The following is a 20830-nucleotide window of genomic DNA, read 5'->3' on the forward strand; positions in this document are numbered from 1 at the left end:
GATCTTGTGTCTGATTTAAACAGCAGCAGCGATGTGTGATGAACCAGCAGAGAACACACAAGAGAAAACCCTTCAAACTTCAGTTTATGATGACTAGGGGTGTTATGAGACACTTAATCCCACGAGACGGAGGAGAAGTTTTTAGACTTTTTTCCTCAGCTATGAAATGGGGGAAAATATTTTGATCGCCTTAAAAACACAAAATGCAACAAATGTAGGCATTTTAAAATCAACTCTTACTTTATGAAACAACTTCTATTTTAAGGAATTATATTATGCAGTAATAAACTGCGTAATATATGTAAACACTGTAAAATGTTTTGTCAAAAACTAAACTGCCAAGCAAGTCATTGCACAAAAATAAGACGCAGCTTTTAGTAAAGAGGTGTGTTCATTTTCTCTATATGCTAAAATCACATTTTTAATCATAAAACCATCCAACACCCAGCATGTTATATGCTTACATTGGGTGTGTGTGAGGGAGGCGATCAGATCACTCTGTAAATCCTCCTTCCTCCACTGACTGAACCCTCATTTTTTAAACCAAATACAGTTAACACATTGGGTCTCATGAAACTTATTTTTGTGTAAATCGTTTGTAAAGTCATTCTTGTGTACACTGACCAAAATTATAAACGAAACACTTTGCGTTTATGCAATATAATCTCGCCAAACAAAAGAATGAAGTCCGAAGGACTCCATCTGAACTTGCAATGACTATACTTATCGTATGGACAACCGTGCCGTGCGCACTTCCAATGCACTGCTTCCATGGCTGTAAAAAGTAGTGCTTATGCCCGTGGCACTGAAAAAGATGCGTGAGGCTCACACAAACCTTGAAACCTGTCCATCTAGTGTGTGTAGAAAAACTCAGGGAAAGTAGAGCCACGGGATGGAAAATCGCATTGTCTATGAATGGCCGGGCCGGTCGGTGTAGCTCACAGCACCCACATGCTTTGTGCAGTTATAAGCGTGTTCTGTACAGTTATGAAAACAGATCGCACCACATCAAATTTGGACTTTGGAATATTTTTACATTACATTTACATTTAATTAGGTGGTGTTAGAGACACAGATTTCACCGTTGAGGTTTAAGACCAGTACAAACTTTTAAAAGTATTAAACGGGACAAAATATCATTTGTTCACTGCCTTTAATGACGTGTTCTTTTGTCTTGTGTTGTGTATGCAGCGCCGCGGGAATGCGAGGAAGATGAATTTCACTGTCAGAATGGATACTGTATCCGCAGTCTTTGGCACTGTGATGGAGATAATGACTGCGGTGATAACAGTGATGAACAGTGCGGTGAGTTTCAACTTACTTCACAATCATTTACAACCTCCAGCGCTGATCCTTAATGTATGACATATAGTTTACATGCCAGAGGTTCACATCACTCATGTCTGAAGTATAAGCTCCAGGGCCGGGTTTCCCCAAACCTTCTTATCACTATGTCGTTCTTAAGAATATATGGCTTCCACTATAACTTAAGAATGACATAGTGTTAAGGAGGTTTCGTGAATCCCAGCCCAGATGTTTGCCCCTGCTGGACATACTGTAGATATTAATACAGTACTTAAAGTTAAATGTAAATTAAAAGGAAAGAGGAACAGTTCTGTTTTTAAACGATAAACACAGCACACAGACTCCTGTAGGACCTTTACTAAAGACGTAGTCAACATTAGGTAGACAAAGAGTTAGGGTTCTTCATGACCACTTGAAATGCATTGTAACCAGGTTTTTTTGCAAACCAAGTAAAATTGTGAGTGCATGTTGTCTGTGTGGTGACCGTAAGCTGATGTATGTCAGGATCACATGTTTCTGTCAGTAAATTAGTGTAACGTGAACCTCTTCAGGTTTTTAGCTTCTTGCACCATGAAGGTTTTTCACAGACTCATCTGCATTACATTGTTTCTAGTAATAACTTTGCTGGTGTTTTCATTACAGAAAACTAGTGGTAACAAAAATCATAAGTATGGAACCCATTTTTTTTTTCACAAATTTTTTTTTTTTTTGCATTTATTTTTCTGGATTCCGTGTTTTCTGTCTCTTACTGTAGTAAGTAATATATTTGCCCACATTAAAAAATACTTCAGAAAACTGTAGTATATTCACTTATAGGCCTAAACTATAATAAAAACCTACAGTGAATACTTTGAACCATACAGGTGAAAAATCTGTAAAATCGTGTTTAATGTACTTAGCTATGTTAAAAAACCATCTTACCAGTTAAATTTCTTTTTTCTTTATTAGGTGTACTTAAATTGAAGTCACATTTTGTATAAAGTATTGAGTATATAAGACTTTGCAATAAGGTGCTGTTACTTAACATTAGTAAAAGCATTAGGGAACATGAGATAATAATGAACAATTGAGTTTTTCAGCATTTATTAATCCTTGTTCATGTTAGATATTTTCAAAACAGTTATTCATGTTAGTAAGGTAACAGTGACAATGTTTGTTTTTAATAATGTATTAGTAAATGCTGAAATTAACATGAATTCATATCAATAAATGCTGTAAAAGTATTGGTCATTGTTAGTCCTGGTTAGCTAATGCATTAAATAACTGTTAACAAATAACAACTTATTATAACACGGTCAGTTCTGGTCCTTGATTCTGATTGGTTGAGCTGAGATCTAAGCCGTTATAAAATACCCCGATATATAACGGCTGACCGCATTACCAAGAATCACTGCGCCACTCTTGCTACGTACAGCAAAATAATTGTCAAAATGTCCGATTTTGTTGTGAATTTTGATATTTTTGGTGGGCTACGCATGGATGAGTGGTGGGAAGAGATTTACATGACAGACAAATTAGACCAACAACAAAGACGACACGCTGAAATTAATGAAAGCGAAATTGAAGACATCGAAAAGTCTAGAAATGAGGTGAATACTCATAAACAGACTATGTGGTCTGTTCGTTGTTTTCGGTCCTGGTGTGCCGAAAAAGGTATGTTTATTGACTTTAAGACAATAAACAAAACTGACCTAAACAAAGCTCTCCGTCAGTTTTATGCCACTGTGAAAAACGGAAAGGGCGAACCTTACAGCTTTAGCAGCTATGTAATAAGTGCACTGTAAGTCGCTTTGGATAAAAGCATCTGCCAAATGACTAAATTAATTAAAATTACTAAATTATGTTGGTTTACATGCAGGGATTAACCGTCACATCAATGATCCACCGATCAGCCGGTCCTGGTGTCTGATAAAAGATCCTGAATTTATCACAAGTAACAACGTTTTCGTTGGAGTAGTTAAAAACTTTCGCCGAGAAGGACGAGACAAATCTTCCCACCATCCCGCGTTAACGGTGGCAGACTTTGAGAAAATCACCCACTCTCCGGCACTAAATCCAAATACATCAGAGGGTCTCGTCAATAAAGTCTGGTTTGACGTGCAGCTGCAATAGGACGCAGAGCTAAAGAAGGTAATCGTCAACTGAAGCCCGAATCGTTTATTATTTGCCATGACGAAAACGGGCAGAAGTATGCAACGCTGTCTTTCAACGAATTCACAAAAAACCACAAAGAAGCCGGCGAAAGAAATAAGGAAAGTCTACGGGGATTTATGTTTGCGCAGCCAGGGAATCTGCGGTGTCCTGTCGCTTCACTGGAAAAATACCTGTCCTTGCTGCCGCCCAATCCACCGGCCTTTTATCTTCACCCAAAGCGGACAAATTTCACAAAGGATGAATGGTAACTAAATTAAATTTAAGATAGCTTATATTTTTTATTAGATGCATATTATGATCCCCTGTTGTCAATTGCCAGCAATATATTTTTGTTAGAGTGTAACCTTTAGCAGGTTACTGAAGCCTTCACTGTAAAAAATATTTGCTGTCAATTGACAACAGTTACAATGCAACAAGGTTTTAAAAAACCGTTCCCCTAACGTTAGGTATACTAGAGAGCCCATGGGGGTGAACTTCCTTGCCTCTATGTTGCCACGAATCTGTAAAGCGGCTGGCACGGAGACCATTTACACCAACCACTGCCTGCGAAGCACGACTGTACAAAAACTGTCTGATGCCGTCCTGGAGGCGAGAGAAATTATGTCAGTTACGGGGCATAAGTATGAATCTTCCCTGCATTCATATTGGCAGCCAAACTTCAATGAGCGAAGATGCTGGAGCAATATCCTTGCCTCTGACACAGCGCAAAAAATCGCATCTCAGAACCGGAGACTCCTCTTACAGCAAAGAGGAGTGCAAATATGTTGGATCCATTTTTCAACAATTGTACAATTAATGGCGATATCCAGATTAATCTTATTAAACACTTTTAAGCATGCTTCCAAGCATATTTTATCCACACTTAAACACAAATGTTCATGTATAAAAATAGATACATGTTAATAGATAAACACCACAGTCTTTAAGCATATTTTTCATTGTGTTCTTTGCTGCGTCTGTGTTGCTTGGCAACCGCACTGTTGTAGCCACACATGTTTCTGAGGAACTACACTGTTTGGTGGAAGAATATATTTTTAATAAAATAATTACATAATATTTGCTGTGTTTTACTTCATGAAACCTTACTAAGCATATGGATCAACCGTTTTATAAAAGCAATAAGCCCCGCGAAGCCGTGGGTTACAGTGCATTTTATAACAGCTAAGGGGGTTACAACGCCCCTTAGCTGTTATAAAATGCACTGTAACCCACGGCTTCTTGGGGCTTACTGCTTTATTGTAAAGTGTTACTGTTATATTTTAGAAAAATAAGTACTATTTTTGATCACTTTACAAGTACATTAACTTCTATTTACTAAAGTAAATAATATACTATGTGGTCGAATTATAAAATAATTCAAGGGGAAAGGATGTGGTCAAATGTGGGTGTGTTATAACCGATTCAAGTTAACCAGACTATTATTTTGACAGGTCGGTGTTTGACTGTAGGTTTATTTCAGTTGAAAGCGCCACAGGAGGATTACTATTGCAGTAAACACAACCAAAGAACTTTCAAATACAGATACACAAAACAAGCAGATTATCTAAACCGCATCTGAATCATTCGAGCGTTATTTATAGCACAATTAGCATTGTCTTAGTTGCGCAGCGCTACTTTCTGATTAAGAAAATTCCGTGCCGTTCCGTGTTATAAAGCAAATTCTATTTTAATGCCTGTATTCTTTGACTGGCAGAAATATTTGGGCCCTACATAAGTAACTAAAAATGCCGGACGGAAAGTGAGTCTGAACTAACGCTCTGTTCTCTGTGTGTGTGTGTGTGTGTGCAGATAAGAGGAAATGTTCAGATAAAGAGTTTCGCTGTACGGACGGCAGCTGTATAGCAGAACACTGGTACTGTGACGGAGACACAGACTGCAAAGACGGAACCGACGAAGAGAACTGCCGTAAGTCTGTCTGTGTGGATGAGTTGGCCTAAATTTGGCTCCTTCCTAAATGGATATTTTTTTAAGGATTTTACAGCGTCTCACTAAGTACAGAAAATTAGCCGATGTTTTAAGTTTTAAATGTAATGGCTTGCACATGTTTCGGAAAATATCATTATCCTGTTTAGACTACATCTGTGCTCAGGTTTGTTTCTGGTTCTGCTGGTTGGAGGTGATTGTCTTCAACAGGATTTAATCTGTGTGTGAGTGATAAATGATGTTATATAACGTTTCTCCGCAGCGTCTGACGTGATGGCAGCCACATGCAGTGTTGAAGAGTTTCAGTGCGCATACGGTCGCTGCATTCTGGACATCTACCACTGCGATGGAGACGATGACTGTGGAGACTGGTCTGATGAATCTGACTGCTGTAAGAAACACACTCTATCTCTCTCTCTCTCTCTCTCTCTCTCTCTCTCTCTCTCTTAATAGCCAAAGTATTGGAGAAGTAGGAGGGAAGTGCATGTGTTAGTTAATGTTCACTTTGGGCAAGCAAAGTTGGCTATATAGTTGTCAAGGAAAAATCTTTTGAATGGTGCTGGGTCGACTGATATGGTGTCATTTTACAGGGCTTACTAAAGTTTCATATTAAAATATAGTTTACTTTTTATAAACTGGTCAATGAAATGGAAATGTTTCAATGGGCTGTAAACCAGTGGTTTTGTGATGAGAGTTATGATGGCGTTTTGGAAATCTATGTCTAGGTGTTAAAGGGAACTTTACCCAAAATGAAATTCTGTCATCATTTAATCGCCTTCGAGTTGTTCCAAATCTGTGTACATTCATTTTTTCTGATGAACACCGAGACAGATATTTGGAATAATGCATATAACCTGACAGATTTTGCCCCAAATTGACTCCCAAAGTACACAAAATGCAAAGTTTGAAGAATGTAGGACAGAAACAGTTCTGGGGCACTTTTGACTAACTTTGTATTTTGTCCATGGGGGGCAAAAATCTGTTTGATTACTGACATTCTTCCAAATATCTTTCTCTATTAATCAGAACAAAGAAATTATTACAGATTTGGAACAACTCGAATGAGTGTGAATGATCACAGAATTTCATTTCCGGGTGAAGGGGCTCTTTAAGTGTCTTTATTTAAATTATTGTTTATTTTTATCTTAATTTGTTTTGTGATTAATGTATTTTTAACTTATTTTTAATAAATAAACTCTTAATAGTCTCTCTCTCTCTCTCTCTCTCTCTCTCTCAAACAATATTGCCAAAGCATTGAACATAAAACAAAAGACATACAATAAGTATAAACTTATTTGTTTATCTCTCTCTGCCTCTTACCACAAAAAACATGTTTCACGTCAGATGTTTTAGGATAATAGGACAGAATTAAGCGCACTGATGCTCATGTCAAACAGTGTGTTGGATGAGATGGCGTGTGTTTGGGAAAGCTGTCAGCTGTTTGTAGTATCGGACCACCAGCGTAGTGCAGATGTGCAACACCTGTTCTTTTATCAGCGAGTCATAAAGCTTTACTTTCATATATCATGTTGAGTTCTCTCCCCCCGCCCACAATCCACAGTTGTTTTTGTCGCGCATGAACTTTTCGAGAACACGATTATCATTATTTGATTTTGTTTGCGTGCAGCTTCACACCAGCCGTGCCGTTCGGCAGAGTTCATGTGCAGCAGTGGGATGTGTATAAACGCCGGCTGGAGGTGTGACGGAGAATACGACTGCGACGACCAGTCAGACGAGAAGAACTGCAGTATGTCAAACATTTCATCCATACCAGGATACATGAGTATTGTAATATACAGTGATGTGTGACCCGGGTGTCTTTGTGATGTTCAGGTACATCGATGTGCATGGCCGATCAGTTTCGATGTATGTCGGGTCGATGTGTGCGGTTGTCATGGCGCTGTGATGGAGAGGACGATTGCTCTGATGGCAGTGATGAGGAAGGCTGTGAAAAGACAGGTGAGGTCACACACCTTCGTCTCTCACCTGACGTATAAAAAAACCAAACGGGATGTAAAAGTGTATTATTGTCTGTGGCACTGTAGAAACTCCTCCGTGTGCGGCGGATCAGTTCTTGTGCACCAACGGGCGCTGTATCGGTCAGAGGAAGGTCTGTAATGATGTCAGCGACTGTGAGGATGGATCTGATGAACATCCTTACCAGGACTGCCGTGAGTCATCAACATGCACATAAACACAAGTTACATAAACACTAGAACCGAGCTTCTCGGATGTTTTCATGTAAAAGTAAACTGCATGAAATTAACAAAAGATGAAAATTGACTTTTATATGACTCTTGAATTGAGATAATATCAGCAGCCAGTGATTCACAGCACTTTAAATGTTGTTTATCTTTGTTGCAAGTGAACTTATAGTTATTGTAGATGTCTTTGATGTCATAAAAGCAATTATTTTGCTTATCTTCCCTTTTGAAAGATTTTATTACTTACATTCATATTGTTTGTTATTGCACTGGCTGTCCACGACCATGTCAAACCAGACCAACGACCCTTATTTGGGTCGTGACCTAGAGAAGATGATAAATAATTCATTCTTTCCTCAACATGTGTGCTTGTAGGTTCCAGGTCTAGTGAGGAAAACTGTAATGTGAACAATGGGGGATGTTCTCAGAAGTGTCATATGTCACGAGGTTTGGTTCAGTGCATGTGTCATACGGGCTACACGCTTGCACAAGATGGCAGGACATGTCGAGGTGAGAGAACACAAGTTTTGTTCCATTTGCAGTTTTTTTATCTTACTTTTGCAAAGTATTTTTTATAAGTTAAGTGACGTTTGCGTGAGCTGAAACCTTTGTATGTGTTTACACAGCAACCGCGTTTTAGGGGCCTGAAATGCTAACATTTTTAAATGGGTTTCAAAGAACACATTTCTGAAAACAAACAATTCTGTCAATACCATCTATAAAACGTGAAATTCCAAAGCCACATTTATGTCATTTCATTTAAGTGGATCTGGGAGAAATTGGATTGTATTGACATCATTGTCGCCTGTACCTGAAACTGTTCAAAAGCACAAAGAAAATTAAAAAAAATTAATCTTGCTTGTCTTAACGTAACGAAACGTGTTCTGTTGAAAAGCCCTTGTTTTATGTAAGCCAGTTTCCTCTAAAAGAAATGACACACATCAGCTTGTTTTAACAACAAAACAAGATATTGATTTAATATTTTTGAAACAGTGTTTTTCTGTGTTGTCATTCTACTAAAACTAAAGCTCAGTTTATACTCGTGCACAGGTATGTGTCGGTTTTAATTTATACTTTCACTTTGTTGACCGTGTCGACAGGCAATAACCACCAGGCATCAGTGTCCACGCAAGTGTTGCTTTTTTAATCAAGACAAGAGCTGAAGAAGAAGCAGCACATTTGAAAAGCATTAGCAGTGATAAAAAGTCACTTTTGTTGTAGCTTGAGATGTTAAAGACAGAAGAACAAATAATTTACTTAAATGCATTTCTGAATGAATTATCTGAGTCAACATGACGGTATCGCTGAGTTTTTTGACCTGAGGGAGAGTTTCAAACAGACCGATCACAGTGCTTGCGGTATGCGTTGAGTTGAACGCGTTGTTACATTTTTGGATAGGTGTACGTCAGGCTACGGCGTAGGAACACACGAGTATGAACTGAACTTAGGAGGCCATTTACACGAGACTGTTTTCAACTATAAACAGAAAACTTTTTATGCGTTTTGGCTGTTCATTTACACGACAACGGCATTGTGGCGGACTCACAACTTTTGAAAACGGATTTCAAAGTGTCAAAACGATATTGTCATATGCCTGTGTCTCACGCGTTCAATCTGTAGCCATGCCTGAGTATTCCCCAAACAATAATAGCGGACTGCATGTTTGTGCCGCGTGACATACTTATGATCACTTACCAGCGTACACATAGTATTCATATGCACACTACTATAAACACACAAACAGGCCGACAAAGTGTATTTAAAGTGCTTTTAGATTAAAACTGTGTATGCGGACGTGCACAAGTGCGTAGTGTTTCTTTATAGTACAACTGCGCCATCCACTGGCGTGGCATGCATAATACATAGTATAAATTCGTTTTTCTGGATCCATTCAAATGCAGATCATTCTGATAACGCTGTGGTGTGTACGTACAACTTTTTAAAAATCGCAAAGGAAACCATTTTTTGTTGTTGTTGTTATTGTTTAAGTGATGTTGTTGGTACTTGTGTCATCAGATGTGGATGAATGTGCAGATGAAGGTTACTGCAGTCAGGGCTGCACAAACATTGAAGGAGGTTTTCAGTGCTGGTGTGTGCAGGGATATGAACTGCGGCCGGATAAACGCAGCTGTAAAGCTCTGGGTAAGAGTCCAGTGTTTCAACAGCAAAACTGAGATGTCAGATTGTTTTTATTCTCTGTGTTTTGTTGAATAATTCAGCCAGCTGGCCTGTCACAAAACATTTATTTTCAAAGCAATAGTTGACAAATGATATGCTGTGTTCTAGAAAGACTACCCCAGACAATCAATTACAGGAGGCATATGTTATAGTTTAATAAAAATAATAATACATTATAACCCCATCATTTCCCTCTAATTGTAGTGATTGGTTTGGGGGCGGGATGTGGTTAGAATTGTTTGACCAGAATGTTGTTCCAGGACAAACAAAAGAAACTTCTTGGAAAATCTTGGCAAGATGCACATTTAATATATGTTCCTAAGAATTACTGAGCTTGTCTTCGTTCCCCGTTTCCAGGTCCAGAACCAGTTTTGCTATTCGCAAATCGGATCGATATCCGTCAGGTTCTGCCACACCGCTCGGAATACACGCTGTTACTGAATCATCTGGAGAATGCCATCGCCTTAGACTTTCATTACAGCAGAGAGATGGTGTTCTGGTCGGATGTGACGCTGGACCGGATCATGAGAGCCAGTCTCAACGGCAGTAGCGTGGAGGAGGTCGTGTCCACGGGTCTTGATAGCCCAGGTATGAGCCCACTAGAAGTCAGCTCTGAGGTTCAGAAGTATCGGCAGCGTTTGATTGATTGCTCTTTCTGTTTCAGGTGGTCTGGCCATTGACTGGATTCAAGATAAACTGTACTGGACCGACTCGGGCACGTCTCGTATCGAAGTGTCCAACCTGGACGGCACACAGCGTAAAGTGCTTTTGTGGCAGAACATGGAGAAACCGAGAGCAATCGCTCTGCACCCTATCGAAGGGTACGTACTCTCCTTTTGACTCTCATGGAGAGGTCCATTAAACTGTAATTGCCTCTAGATTGAAACTACGGAGGCAAAAAATGAACCCATTCCTCATTTCTAACATCTCATGTGTTTTATATTCTATTCAAGTCCTCTCTAGTTTCAAGTTTTGTAAGTAAAAAAGTAGGAGTTAATGTTGATTTGTTTTTTAAGGTGTAATGCATTAGTCAAATTTAGATGTTAAATATATGATTATAAACTCTGACAGCTTGCGTTTTGGCTAGAGAGAAATAGACTCTCACGGACAGGGTTCCCACGGGTCAATGAATTTCTGTAATATCATTGAAAGTCCTGGAATTTTATATTTTTTTTGTGGAAGTCATGGAATATCTGGGTTTTTGTTTGTCACTTTAAATGTTAGTTTCCAATAATGAAAATGTATTTTTTCTACACTGTAGTTTTTATCGTCTTTTTTTACACATTTTTGTTATGGTTATCTTTAGTGGTAGTTTATTCCCTTCCCGTTTGTCACATGGCGATCACTTAAGTCAAATGCAGTCACCTGTAGCTCTTAACTAAGGCAAAATGCCAGGGAAATATACATATCAAGAGCTTTGGCTACAACTCAACCACTTCAAAGACTGGGTTTCATTCATTATAGTTCATGGAAATTCAACTTTTTAGTCTGTGAAAGTCGGGGATCTTGACATTTGTCTTAGAGTGGGAACCTTGCATGGAGATTCTTATAAACAACAGTAAAAAAAATCAGCACATGTGCAATTAATTTGATAATAGCTTAAAATGATGATGATGTTAAATGTCAACATGGTAATGTTGTTAATGAAGTCTCATATGATGCTGTCAGCTTGTGAATCTTAATGTTTCTACGTCACAGTAAGATTTACTGGACGGACTGGGGGAACATGCCACGCATCGAATACTCCAACATGGACGGTTCTGGTCGCAAAATAATAGCGGACACGCACCTGTTCTGGCCCAACGGACTCACCATAGACTACGCCAGTCACCGCATGTACTGGGTTGATGCCAAACATCACGTGATTGAACGGGCTGATCTGGACGGGAAGAACAGAAAAGCCGTCATTAGTCAAGGTAAAACACTTGTTCTTTACCGTGATTAATAAGACATGATAGTAGCTCCTGAATTGATGTCATGCCTTACACTGACTTCTTCTAGGAGTTGTTCTAGGAGTGTGTGCTGGATTAGTCGAAATGTTTAAACAGTCTGGTCTGATTTTCCATCAAAATCTAACTTGATCACACATTTGGCTGGCTTATCAGTCGAGCCTTCATACGGCTTCGTTTTAGTACTGGTTTAAATTTTACAGTCAAATTGATCAACTTTAATCCTGTTGTCCCGTTACATGAAACTCAAGTATTCAAAATCATAGAATGTCCAAAACGATACCGTTTCTAATGGAAATTAAAGGTAATTCTCAATCGGGGTGGCTTTAGTTAACACATGACTGAAGTGTATGAATGATATTTACAGTTGAGCAGTTTGTGATTTGCCTGCCGAGATTTGTACTGTGAAAATCTGTAGTGACATATTTGTATGTGTTAGAAAAACTTCAACATAAAAAAATAACACATGCTTATATGTAGGGATGAGTCACGAATTTCGAATATTCGAATAGTATATTTAACTCTAGAATTTCGAATAGTGTGTACGATCTTAAAAAACTTGCCGTGTTTTTACGTGTAACGTGTTCATGTAACCAAAGGGTGGCGCTGCCAATAAGGACGCACCTAAAACCTAAAGGCTGTCAATCAAGAGACAGTAGAGGAAAACATTTTCCCACAAGAATTGGTAACAAAGTTACGCACACTGTAGACCTGCGTGACATAAGAGAAACGATAAATTGAGAAAATGTGTTCTGTGTGGGGTCCTTTAATAGAATTAATGAGAATAAAGTGCAGTGCAAACTCTGCGATGCAAAGCTGGTTTATCATGGATCAACAACTACGATGCACAATCATTTCAGGGCGAAGCACCCAGCAGGTCCATCCATAGGTCAGCAATCAGTTGCTAGTTTATGGTCAGAACAACCAATCTGGATGCCAGAAGAGCGGAGCAAATAACAGCTTTAATTAATATGATGATCGCTAAGGATGTGCTTCCGATCAGCTTTGTCGGAGGAGAGGGTTTTAAAAATCGTATGGAGTTTGTACAGCCTGTACCATCTGTACCATCACTGCCAGACTGGAGAAACTTTTTCATGACAATAGATTCAGTTGTTAATATATTAACGTTTCAGCACGTTATTTTAATGTATTGTTTGATGTAAGATTGCCTATTCAATAATACATAAAGCAGTGTGTCGTCATACGGATTTAAAGCGTAAATGTTCTCTCTCTCTCTGTTTGTGTGTGTGTAATACTGTAAATGCGTCCATATGGGGGAGGGGTGTGAATTTCGAATAATTTTCGAAGAGTTCTCATCGATCTTCGAATATTATTTTTGCTTTAAATGCCCATCCCTACTTATATGGTCACTATTAAACAGGGGTCCAAAAGTGGGGGTCTGGACCCCTGGGATTGCGCAATATGATTTCAAGATTTTTTTTATTAGGAATAGAGTATTTAATTAATAAGTGTTACAAAAAATAAGTTAAAGTTATAAATAAAACCATGCAAATAAAAAGCCATCCTCCCCCTCGATCGTGACCCCTGAGTTGATATGACTAATTAGCAACTGTTTTAGTTAGCAAGGTTACTTGCAGAGAGTCCATTTACAGCACCACGTTAAACATTCCCATATGTGCACGCAGATTACTTTTCAGGTTAAGGATATTTATAATTGTATGAAACGTTGGTTAATATCAACCAAAGACAATGAAGGGAGGTCAGAGGAGGAGGGCGGCACATCTATCAGCACTACAATCAGTTTGTTGAAATTTGACCGTCTGTAGTAATAATCCATGATCTTTGTATAACAACAAGTAAAATAATGAGTAAATCATTCATATGTTAGAATGTGTTCTTTTGTGTTGTCATATGTGCGTGTTTGGATGGACCTTATAAATGCGTATGCGCAGTTGTGCGCAGTGTTTGTATACTTTAGCCAACTCCGAGCGTAGTGGGGGTCTCGAGTCCCTGACACTGTTATTTTGGGGCCGCGGGTTAAACATTTTGGGGACCCTGCTATAAAACAAAAACTGGTGATGCAGTGCGTTTCAAGGTTATTTTAGTTTACTAAAATTCAAAGTTTGAAAATGTAACGGTAAAATGAAATAAAATATTGACCTAAAATGTTTTGGAAAAACTTAACTAAAGGAACAATTTAAATGTTGCCTAAAAAATAAAATGAAATAAGTTAAAAGCACGAAAGTTATAATAATAAACAAAAAATAAAAATAAAATGTATTAATCATAATTAGCACCATAAAATATAAACCAATGAATTATAAAATGACAAAAACATATACCAATATTTCTAAAACTTCAAATGAAATGAACACAAAAACTAAAAATCTAAAAATTAAAGTTACTTTAAAATCAAACGAAATAAAACTAAAATCAAAACTATAATAACTCTGGTTTGTTTTATTGTTGTTAATATTTTGAAATAGTTGTATTTTTTATATGTATGTTAATTCTATATTCATTTTTTTGCTAAGGCAACGTTTCTCATTTGTGTTAGGTTAAGGTATTCAAATGATGTTTAGCCTCATTTTGCATCATTTTATTTAATGGAAATGTTTAAATAGTTTTTGTTAATGATAATGACCCTGTAACATGTGACCCAAACTCTCTCAGCGGGCGTTCTGTTAATTGTGACAGCTGTTGAATGTGTGATTTGATTTGTGGACAGTAGTCAAACCGATGAGTCTCTTGCTCTGTGAGGGTCCAAGTGCTGGTCTGGATCTGTTCCCAGACCTGTTTCATTGCCAACATGTTTCGAAGTGTTGTGAAGAGCTCAGACGTCATCTACATTCATTACAGATGACAAATGATTTCACAAAGCTGCAGCGTGACTTTACTGTGATTCAGCAATTCTAACCGTCATAATATTCAATGTCTTGTTTAAAAATGCTGTTTAATGTAATGAGGATCACACATCTTAAAGAATTAAAGAAATGATTCCTTATGATGTCATTCCAAACCCATAGGCAGACCACAGAAGATATTTTGAAGAATGTAAGTAACAACATTGTATGAACACAAAACCAATCTTCTTTTGTGTTCCACTGAAGACCTAACAGAGCTTGACATTAAGTATTGTCATGTGTTTGTCCTTCAGACAAGCAAATTTGTCATTCACTTGTCTGGATACTAAAATGACTTGTCCAAAGATAAAAAAATATATTTCATTTGAATTATATTATAATATAATCAATATAATTGTTTTGGATTTAGATTGGTCAAGTTTGCCTCTAAAAATTTTAACTAGATCCCGCTTTGGCTGGCAGAATTTTGTTAAAGGCCTACTGTCCGTGACTGATGTAAAACAAAGGCAAGCAGTAAATATTATTAGTGTTAATGCTGTATGTAAACTGTTTTTGCACGTAACGCTGATGTTAGAGAGGTTTAAAGTTTGCTAGCACAGGCAGAAATGCGCAAGTGTAGTTTACATTTACATTTAGACATTTAGCAGACGCTTTTATCCAAAGCGACTTACAAAGAGTTTAGGAGCAATAAGCGATAGTTCATACAGGAGCCATAATACATTAGGTGCCAATACAAAGTTACTGGTTTCAACAAAAGCTAGACCACTACCTGTTGAGAGAAAGGGTTAGTGTATTTTTTTTTCTTCTGTATTCACAGAAGAGTTGGTTTTAAGTAGTTTTTTCTCATGTTGTGAGAGATGTGGTTGAACGGACAGAGATAGGAAGAATGTTCCACCAGGAAGGAGTTGTGAATGAGAAAGAGCGGGAGAGGGATTAACTGCCCTTATGGGAAGGCAATACAAGCCGCCGCTGGTTTACTGAACGCAGGGATCTTGATGGGGTGTAGGAGTGCAGGAGAGTGTGGAAGTAAGCCGGTGCAGATCCAGTGATAGTCCTGTAGGCAAGCATTAGTGACTTGAATCTGATACGGGCTGCAACCGGTAGTCAGTGAAGAGAGATGAAAAGGGGAGTCAGGTGAGCCCTTTTGGGCTGTTGGAAGATGAGGCGTGCATAGTGTAGTTCATTATAAATAGGCAGATAACTGACAAACGACAATAATGATACATACAGATGGATAATCCTAATCCTTTCCTATAGTACAGCGTGTTTATCAATTTACTACATGGGCAATTCAAACTATAGTACACTACAGTATTTTTTGTAATGTGTTGAGTGTTCAATTTAACAGAACTTCTGTTTTGACGGGTCTTCGGGAAGACTTTTGTTTACACATAGCTTCACTCTCAAACAATAAAACGGTCATAAAATAAACTCACAGATCAACTCTGGAGATGTAGTTCATGTGTTTATATACTCGTACAGTGCAGACGCAGATAAATCCTCAACCATCACAATTGTGTTATATGTTAAACTGTGCAGATTATTCTCTCAGACACGCAGAACAGCCAGATGATATTTAAATAACAGGATTCTGCATCCACATGGACTCAGTGTGGTGCACCATTGATTATTGTCACACACAAACAAACACAACCACGACAAACACGCAGCTCTGTCTAATGTACGTATTCTTATTACTCTACATATATGTTTTTTTTCCAAGTTACCTGTCCGGTCGGGCAAGTAAAATTCTCTCTCACTTGGCCATTCAAAACACTTCCAGACAAGCGTTAATGTCGAGCCCTGCCTAAGACTCGCATACAGGTTTACAACTACATGAGAGTGATTAAATGATGACAGAATGTTTTATTTTTGGCTGAACTATGGCTTTAAAACATGTGCAGATATTCTAGGGCAAATATTCGGTTAATAATAGCTCTGTTGTTCCTCCGATGTGCAGAAGAGGCGTTAAGTCGAGCACTCGCTCACATCTGGAGTGAAAATGCTGGCGTCTCGGTGTGTGGTTTTATTGACTTTCCGCTCCGGCACGTTCGAAGGGAAGATGAAGTGTCACGGCGAGCAGGAACACAATAGCTGCACCTGGGTTAGGTGTGAAACCTGTAAGTCGAGCTGTTAATGTTCACAGAACGTTCCTCTCATTGAGAACATCAGCAGAAGCGCAGCTGGACCTGTAGGTTTAGACACCAGCATTATCCCCAATAAAACAATCAGCACAGGGGGAGGATGGTGTAGACTTGAAGAGAAGACGACGCAGCGAGTCGAGGGAACAAAAGAACGCAGTGATAACATCAGAAAACAGCCCTGCACACCTGGAGCTTCACATACAGGCACATACGCTAGTTTCTCAGATAGAGAAACGTGCTGAGAGATTTTTAATATGGCCTGACCAAGATGAGCTCTTCACATTCCTCCTTCTTCATTGTCTGAAAACACTGTGAGCACTTTTCCACTTTAAAGTGATTTAAGGATGTTAAACTGTAAAAAAAGTTTTTGAATATTGGTAACTCTTTATGGTTAGGTCGTATTTGTTAACATTAGTCAAGTAAGTAAGTTAAAGCAACACTTGTGCTCACAGGCTCCTCCATGTGCTTGACATGCGCAATTGTCTGTTACCAGTGTTGTAAATAATGTCGCTGTATAAATTTCGCCATGGGCAGCGCAATATATGTGAATTTGTTTAGTAAGCTGATGGAACCGGCAAATGAAAAAATGTTTGGAGACCATCTGTCTTCCGCAGGCAGGGGATGAGCGGGGCTTTGTGTACTGACCCCAACACAGGACTTACAGAGTGTGCTTGTAACCACTATGACGGCAGTTGAATTCGTCCAGTTAAGAGTTGTTCTACAACCAAAATAATTCTAGAAATATTATTTAAGGTTGAAAAAACTACAAAGTGTTGCTTTAAAATGAACTAAATACTGCAGAAGCATTTTTCATTCATGTTCATTTCATCAGTTACATTTCATAAATAAAAATAGATAATGCACAATAAACATGAACTATTACATTTGAATTAAATAAAATAAAATAAAATAAGATTAATAAATGAAAAAGTAAACTGTTCTATGCTAATGCTAATGCATTTACAATTTGCTAATGTTAACCCATACAAGCGTAATGTAAAAAGTGAACCATGAAAAAATCATTAAATATGGGGATACGAGGTTTCAGATGGACAGCATTGATATATTTAAAATATTTTTAAAGAATAAACATTAGACTTAAGGACTTACTTGGGAAAAAAAGGTTGAATTATATATCTTACGGTTTAAGTCTAACCAGATTAATGTATTCATCATCTTTATATTAGTGCTTTTTTCTTGTGATTTTGTACCTTTTTTTCTTATGGCTTCAGCTTATTCTAATGCATGTCATTTTAAAATGTGAAAAGCCCCAAAGAACTATATTGAATTGCATTTATTTAGACTTAAAAGAGAAATCAAGTCTATATGTCAGTGCCATAAGAAAAACAAGCTAGCATCACCTGTGCTGGTACTAGTTTATCACCTAACCAGCTAACATGCCTTTGCCAACAAGGTCATGTGACTGACAAGACTAAGTTTATTAAAGGATCAACAGTGAACTATAGACGATACAAAGTGAGAGATGAAAGAGTGAATCTATAAGAGTGTATTGTGTATTGTTTACGTTTCATAAAGAAAAGACGCTTGATTTCAGAGGTGCTTTGATCAGCTCTACTTTTTTATGTTTGTGTTTGACAGACGCAATGTTCCTTTACAATGACCGTTATCTGTGTATGTGCATTAACAGACAGGATGAAAGAGACTCTTTATATTAACAGTGTGAATTATACACATCATCTGTTATAGCCCAGCAGAAATCACACTTAAACTGCTTCATCCTGCACACCTCCTATGACTGATGTGCTTTTGATTTCAGCTTCACATCTCATCAGATCCTCTCATATGAAAGTCATTAACTGCATTTATTTGAGACATCAGAGTCATAACCAGATCCATGTGAGACCCCCAAAGGGCCTGTTTAGTGTTTACAAACTTAAACAGTGAACATGATGAATTTAAAGGGACAGTTCACCCAAAAATGAAAATCTGTCATCATTTATTCACCGTCGAGCTAATCTGTATACATTTATTTATTTGTTCTGATGTACACAGAGGAAGATATTTGGAGGAATGCTTATAAGCAGACTGATTTATTGACTGCCAAATACTGTATAATTTTTATTGTTCTGTTGAACTCAAAGAAGACATTTGAAGAATGTTGGACGGAAACAGTTCTGGGGCACTTTTGACTACCATTGAATTTTTTCTACTATTGGAGTCAATGGAGGGCAAAATCTTTCTGGTTATAAGCATTCTTCCAAATATCTTCCTCGGTGTACGTCAGAACAAAGAAATGTATACAGATTTGAAACAACTAGGATTTTAATTTATGGGTGAAGTATAATCCCTTTAACATCGCAAATTGTAATATTATGTTGTTTTCTGTAAAACAATGATTGAATCCCTTTCCTCATCTGTCCATCATCATTTGGTCTCGGTCAGGTCTCCCTCATCCGTTTGCCATCACGGTGTTCGAGGATAATCTGTACTGGACAGACTGGCACACAAAGAGCATCAACAGCGCAAACAAGTTTACTGGCAAGAACCAGGAGGTGATCCGAAACAAACTGCATTTCCCTATGGACATCCACACGCTTCACCCGCAGAGACAGCCTGCAGGTCAGCTGACCACACACCATTTTATCCTTCACTGTTATCCTAAAATAAACTATGATGTAACGCACGCTTCACAAAGTGACCAAAAATCTAATCTTCCATATGAGTTTTAAGATTTTCTCACATAGAATACAACTGTCATTTTATTGATCAAACATCACAATACTTTACCAAGAGTTAACAACACCTTTTATTTTCATTCTGTGGTATACACAGAAAATAACAATTACAATGAGTTTATTTCTACATAGAGATTTCTAAATTATTTTCAGTTTTTCTGAATCTAGGTATGTGTTTAGGTAAAATTGTGATTTTTGTTTCATTCTGTGAACTACTAACAATATTTCTCCCATATTTCATTTCAAAATATTGTTTCTATTTGCATGTATTTGCAAAAAATGAAAACTGGAGAAACGGGTGTATGCTGTGTATTTTTTCAGACCTTGAATACTGCAAAGAAAATAAATTCAGATTCACTTTTAAGGAATACATCAGTCATATTTCTACATGTATATTTAGAAAAAGTTCACTCTTTGAGGTTTGATGTTGTTGAAATTCAACAGAGGCTGGACTTGAATGACCACAATACATCTAGAAATACTGATTACATGAACATTAGAATGGTCTCTTCATTTCTTAATATATGTATTTTTTATTGATGTAATTCTAAAACTGAACCATAAAATACCTTCAGGTGCATCAATGCATGTTTTGATCAAAATCAATTGTTTGCTTGATTTGTTAAAAAGGTTTGACTTGTGTTCAGTTTGCAGGTTTACATTACAGGTCAAAGTTTGAAGCGTCTTAACAAGTTTCATGTTTCTTTGGATCATGTGATCTAAAGGCTTCCATGCTATTGTTTGTGAGAAAATGTTTTTTCTCCGTGTCTGTAGATGGAAGAAATCCTTGTGGAAACATTAACGGGGGCTGTAGTCACCTGTGTCTGCCCAGTAATAAGACTTTCACCTGTATGTGTCCCACCGGCTATAAGAAGGTTGACCAGTACAACTGCGCTGAGAGTGAGTATAACTCCTTCCAAAGTTTGAATATCAACATTTTGCTCTTAAAAATTTATTAAAATTATTAAATTTATCAAGTAAAGCAATAATATGCAAAAAACATATTGCATGTTAATTGAATAAATGTCATTGTAAATGTGTAACAAGCGAGTACATTTGTCTGAAATGCGAGCGTGTGTCTGTACTGATGAACCTCTGAAGCGTGAAGGACTGACAGGAGACCTTTGGTCTTTGATCAGGTCTTGACAAGTTCCTGCTTTTTGCCCGAAGGACGGACATCCGACGAATCAGCTTCGACACCGAAGACAAGCTGGACGATGTCATACCTCTGGCTGACGTCAGGAACGCTGTGGCTCTGGACTGGGATTCCAGCGAGCGATACATTTACTGGACTGACGTCACCACCAACTCCATCAATCGAGCCAAATGGGACGGAAGCAAACAGGAGGTTTGTGGGACTTGAACCTGAGACCCGGCTAGTGTCTGTCATCACATCTGATGTGCTTGTTAGTATTGTTGGGCTGTGCATTCAGTCTCTGTGTTTCGTGTCGT

At 37.9% G+C, this 20830-nt stretch overlaps 1 protein-coding gene across 4 annotated transcripts in view; it reads left to right on the forward strand.

Annotated features, from left to right (window-relative positions):
- Nucleotides 1-20830, forward strand: part of lrp4 (low density lipoprotein receptor-related protein 4) — a 72935-nt gene that overhangs the window by 38634 nt on the left and 13471 nt on the right. For all 4 annotated transcript variants that reach the window (XM_056749215.1, XM_056749234.1, XM_056749225.1 and 1 more), the window contains exons 4-17: nucleotides 1192-1305; nucleotides 5248-5364; nucleotides 5645-5773; nucleotides 7010-7129; nucleotides 7216-7341; nucleotides 7428-7553; nucleotides 7962-8096; nucleotides 9603-9728; nucleotides 10122-10352; nucleotides 10429-10585; nucleotides 11463-11680; nucleotides 19086-19262; nucleotides 20153-20278; nucleotides 20518-20726. In XM_056749215.1, the coding sequence (XP_056605193.1) occupies nucleotides 1192-1305; nucleotides 5248-5364; nucleotides 5645-5773; nucleotides 7010-7129; nucleotides 7216-7341; nucleotides 7428-7553; nucleotides 7962-8096; nucleotides 9603-9728; nucleotides 10122-10352; nucleotides 10429-10585; nucleotides 11463-11680; nucleotides 19086-19262; nucleotides 20153-20278; nucleotides 20518-20726 (2111 nt within the window). The remainder of the gene's footprint in view (nucleotides 1-1191; nucleotides 1306-5247; nucleotides 5365-5644; nucleotides 5774-7009; nucleotides 7130-7215; nucleotides 7342-7427; nucleotides 7554-7961; nucleotides 8097-9602; nucleotides 9729-10121; nucleotides 10353-10428; nucleotides 10586-11462; nucleotides 11681-19085; nucleotides 19263-20152; nucleotides 20279-20517; nucleotides 20727-20830) is intronic.

The sequence above is a fragment of the Triplophysa dalaica genome, chromosome 1, assembly GCF_015846415.1.
Source record: "Triplophysa dalaica isolate WHDGS20190420 chromosome 1, ASM1584641v1, whole genome shotgun sequence".
NCBI classification, from domain to species: Eukaryota; Metazoa; Chordata; class Actinopteri; order Cypriniformes; family Nemacheilidae; genus Triplophysa; species Triplophysa dalaica.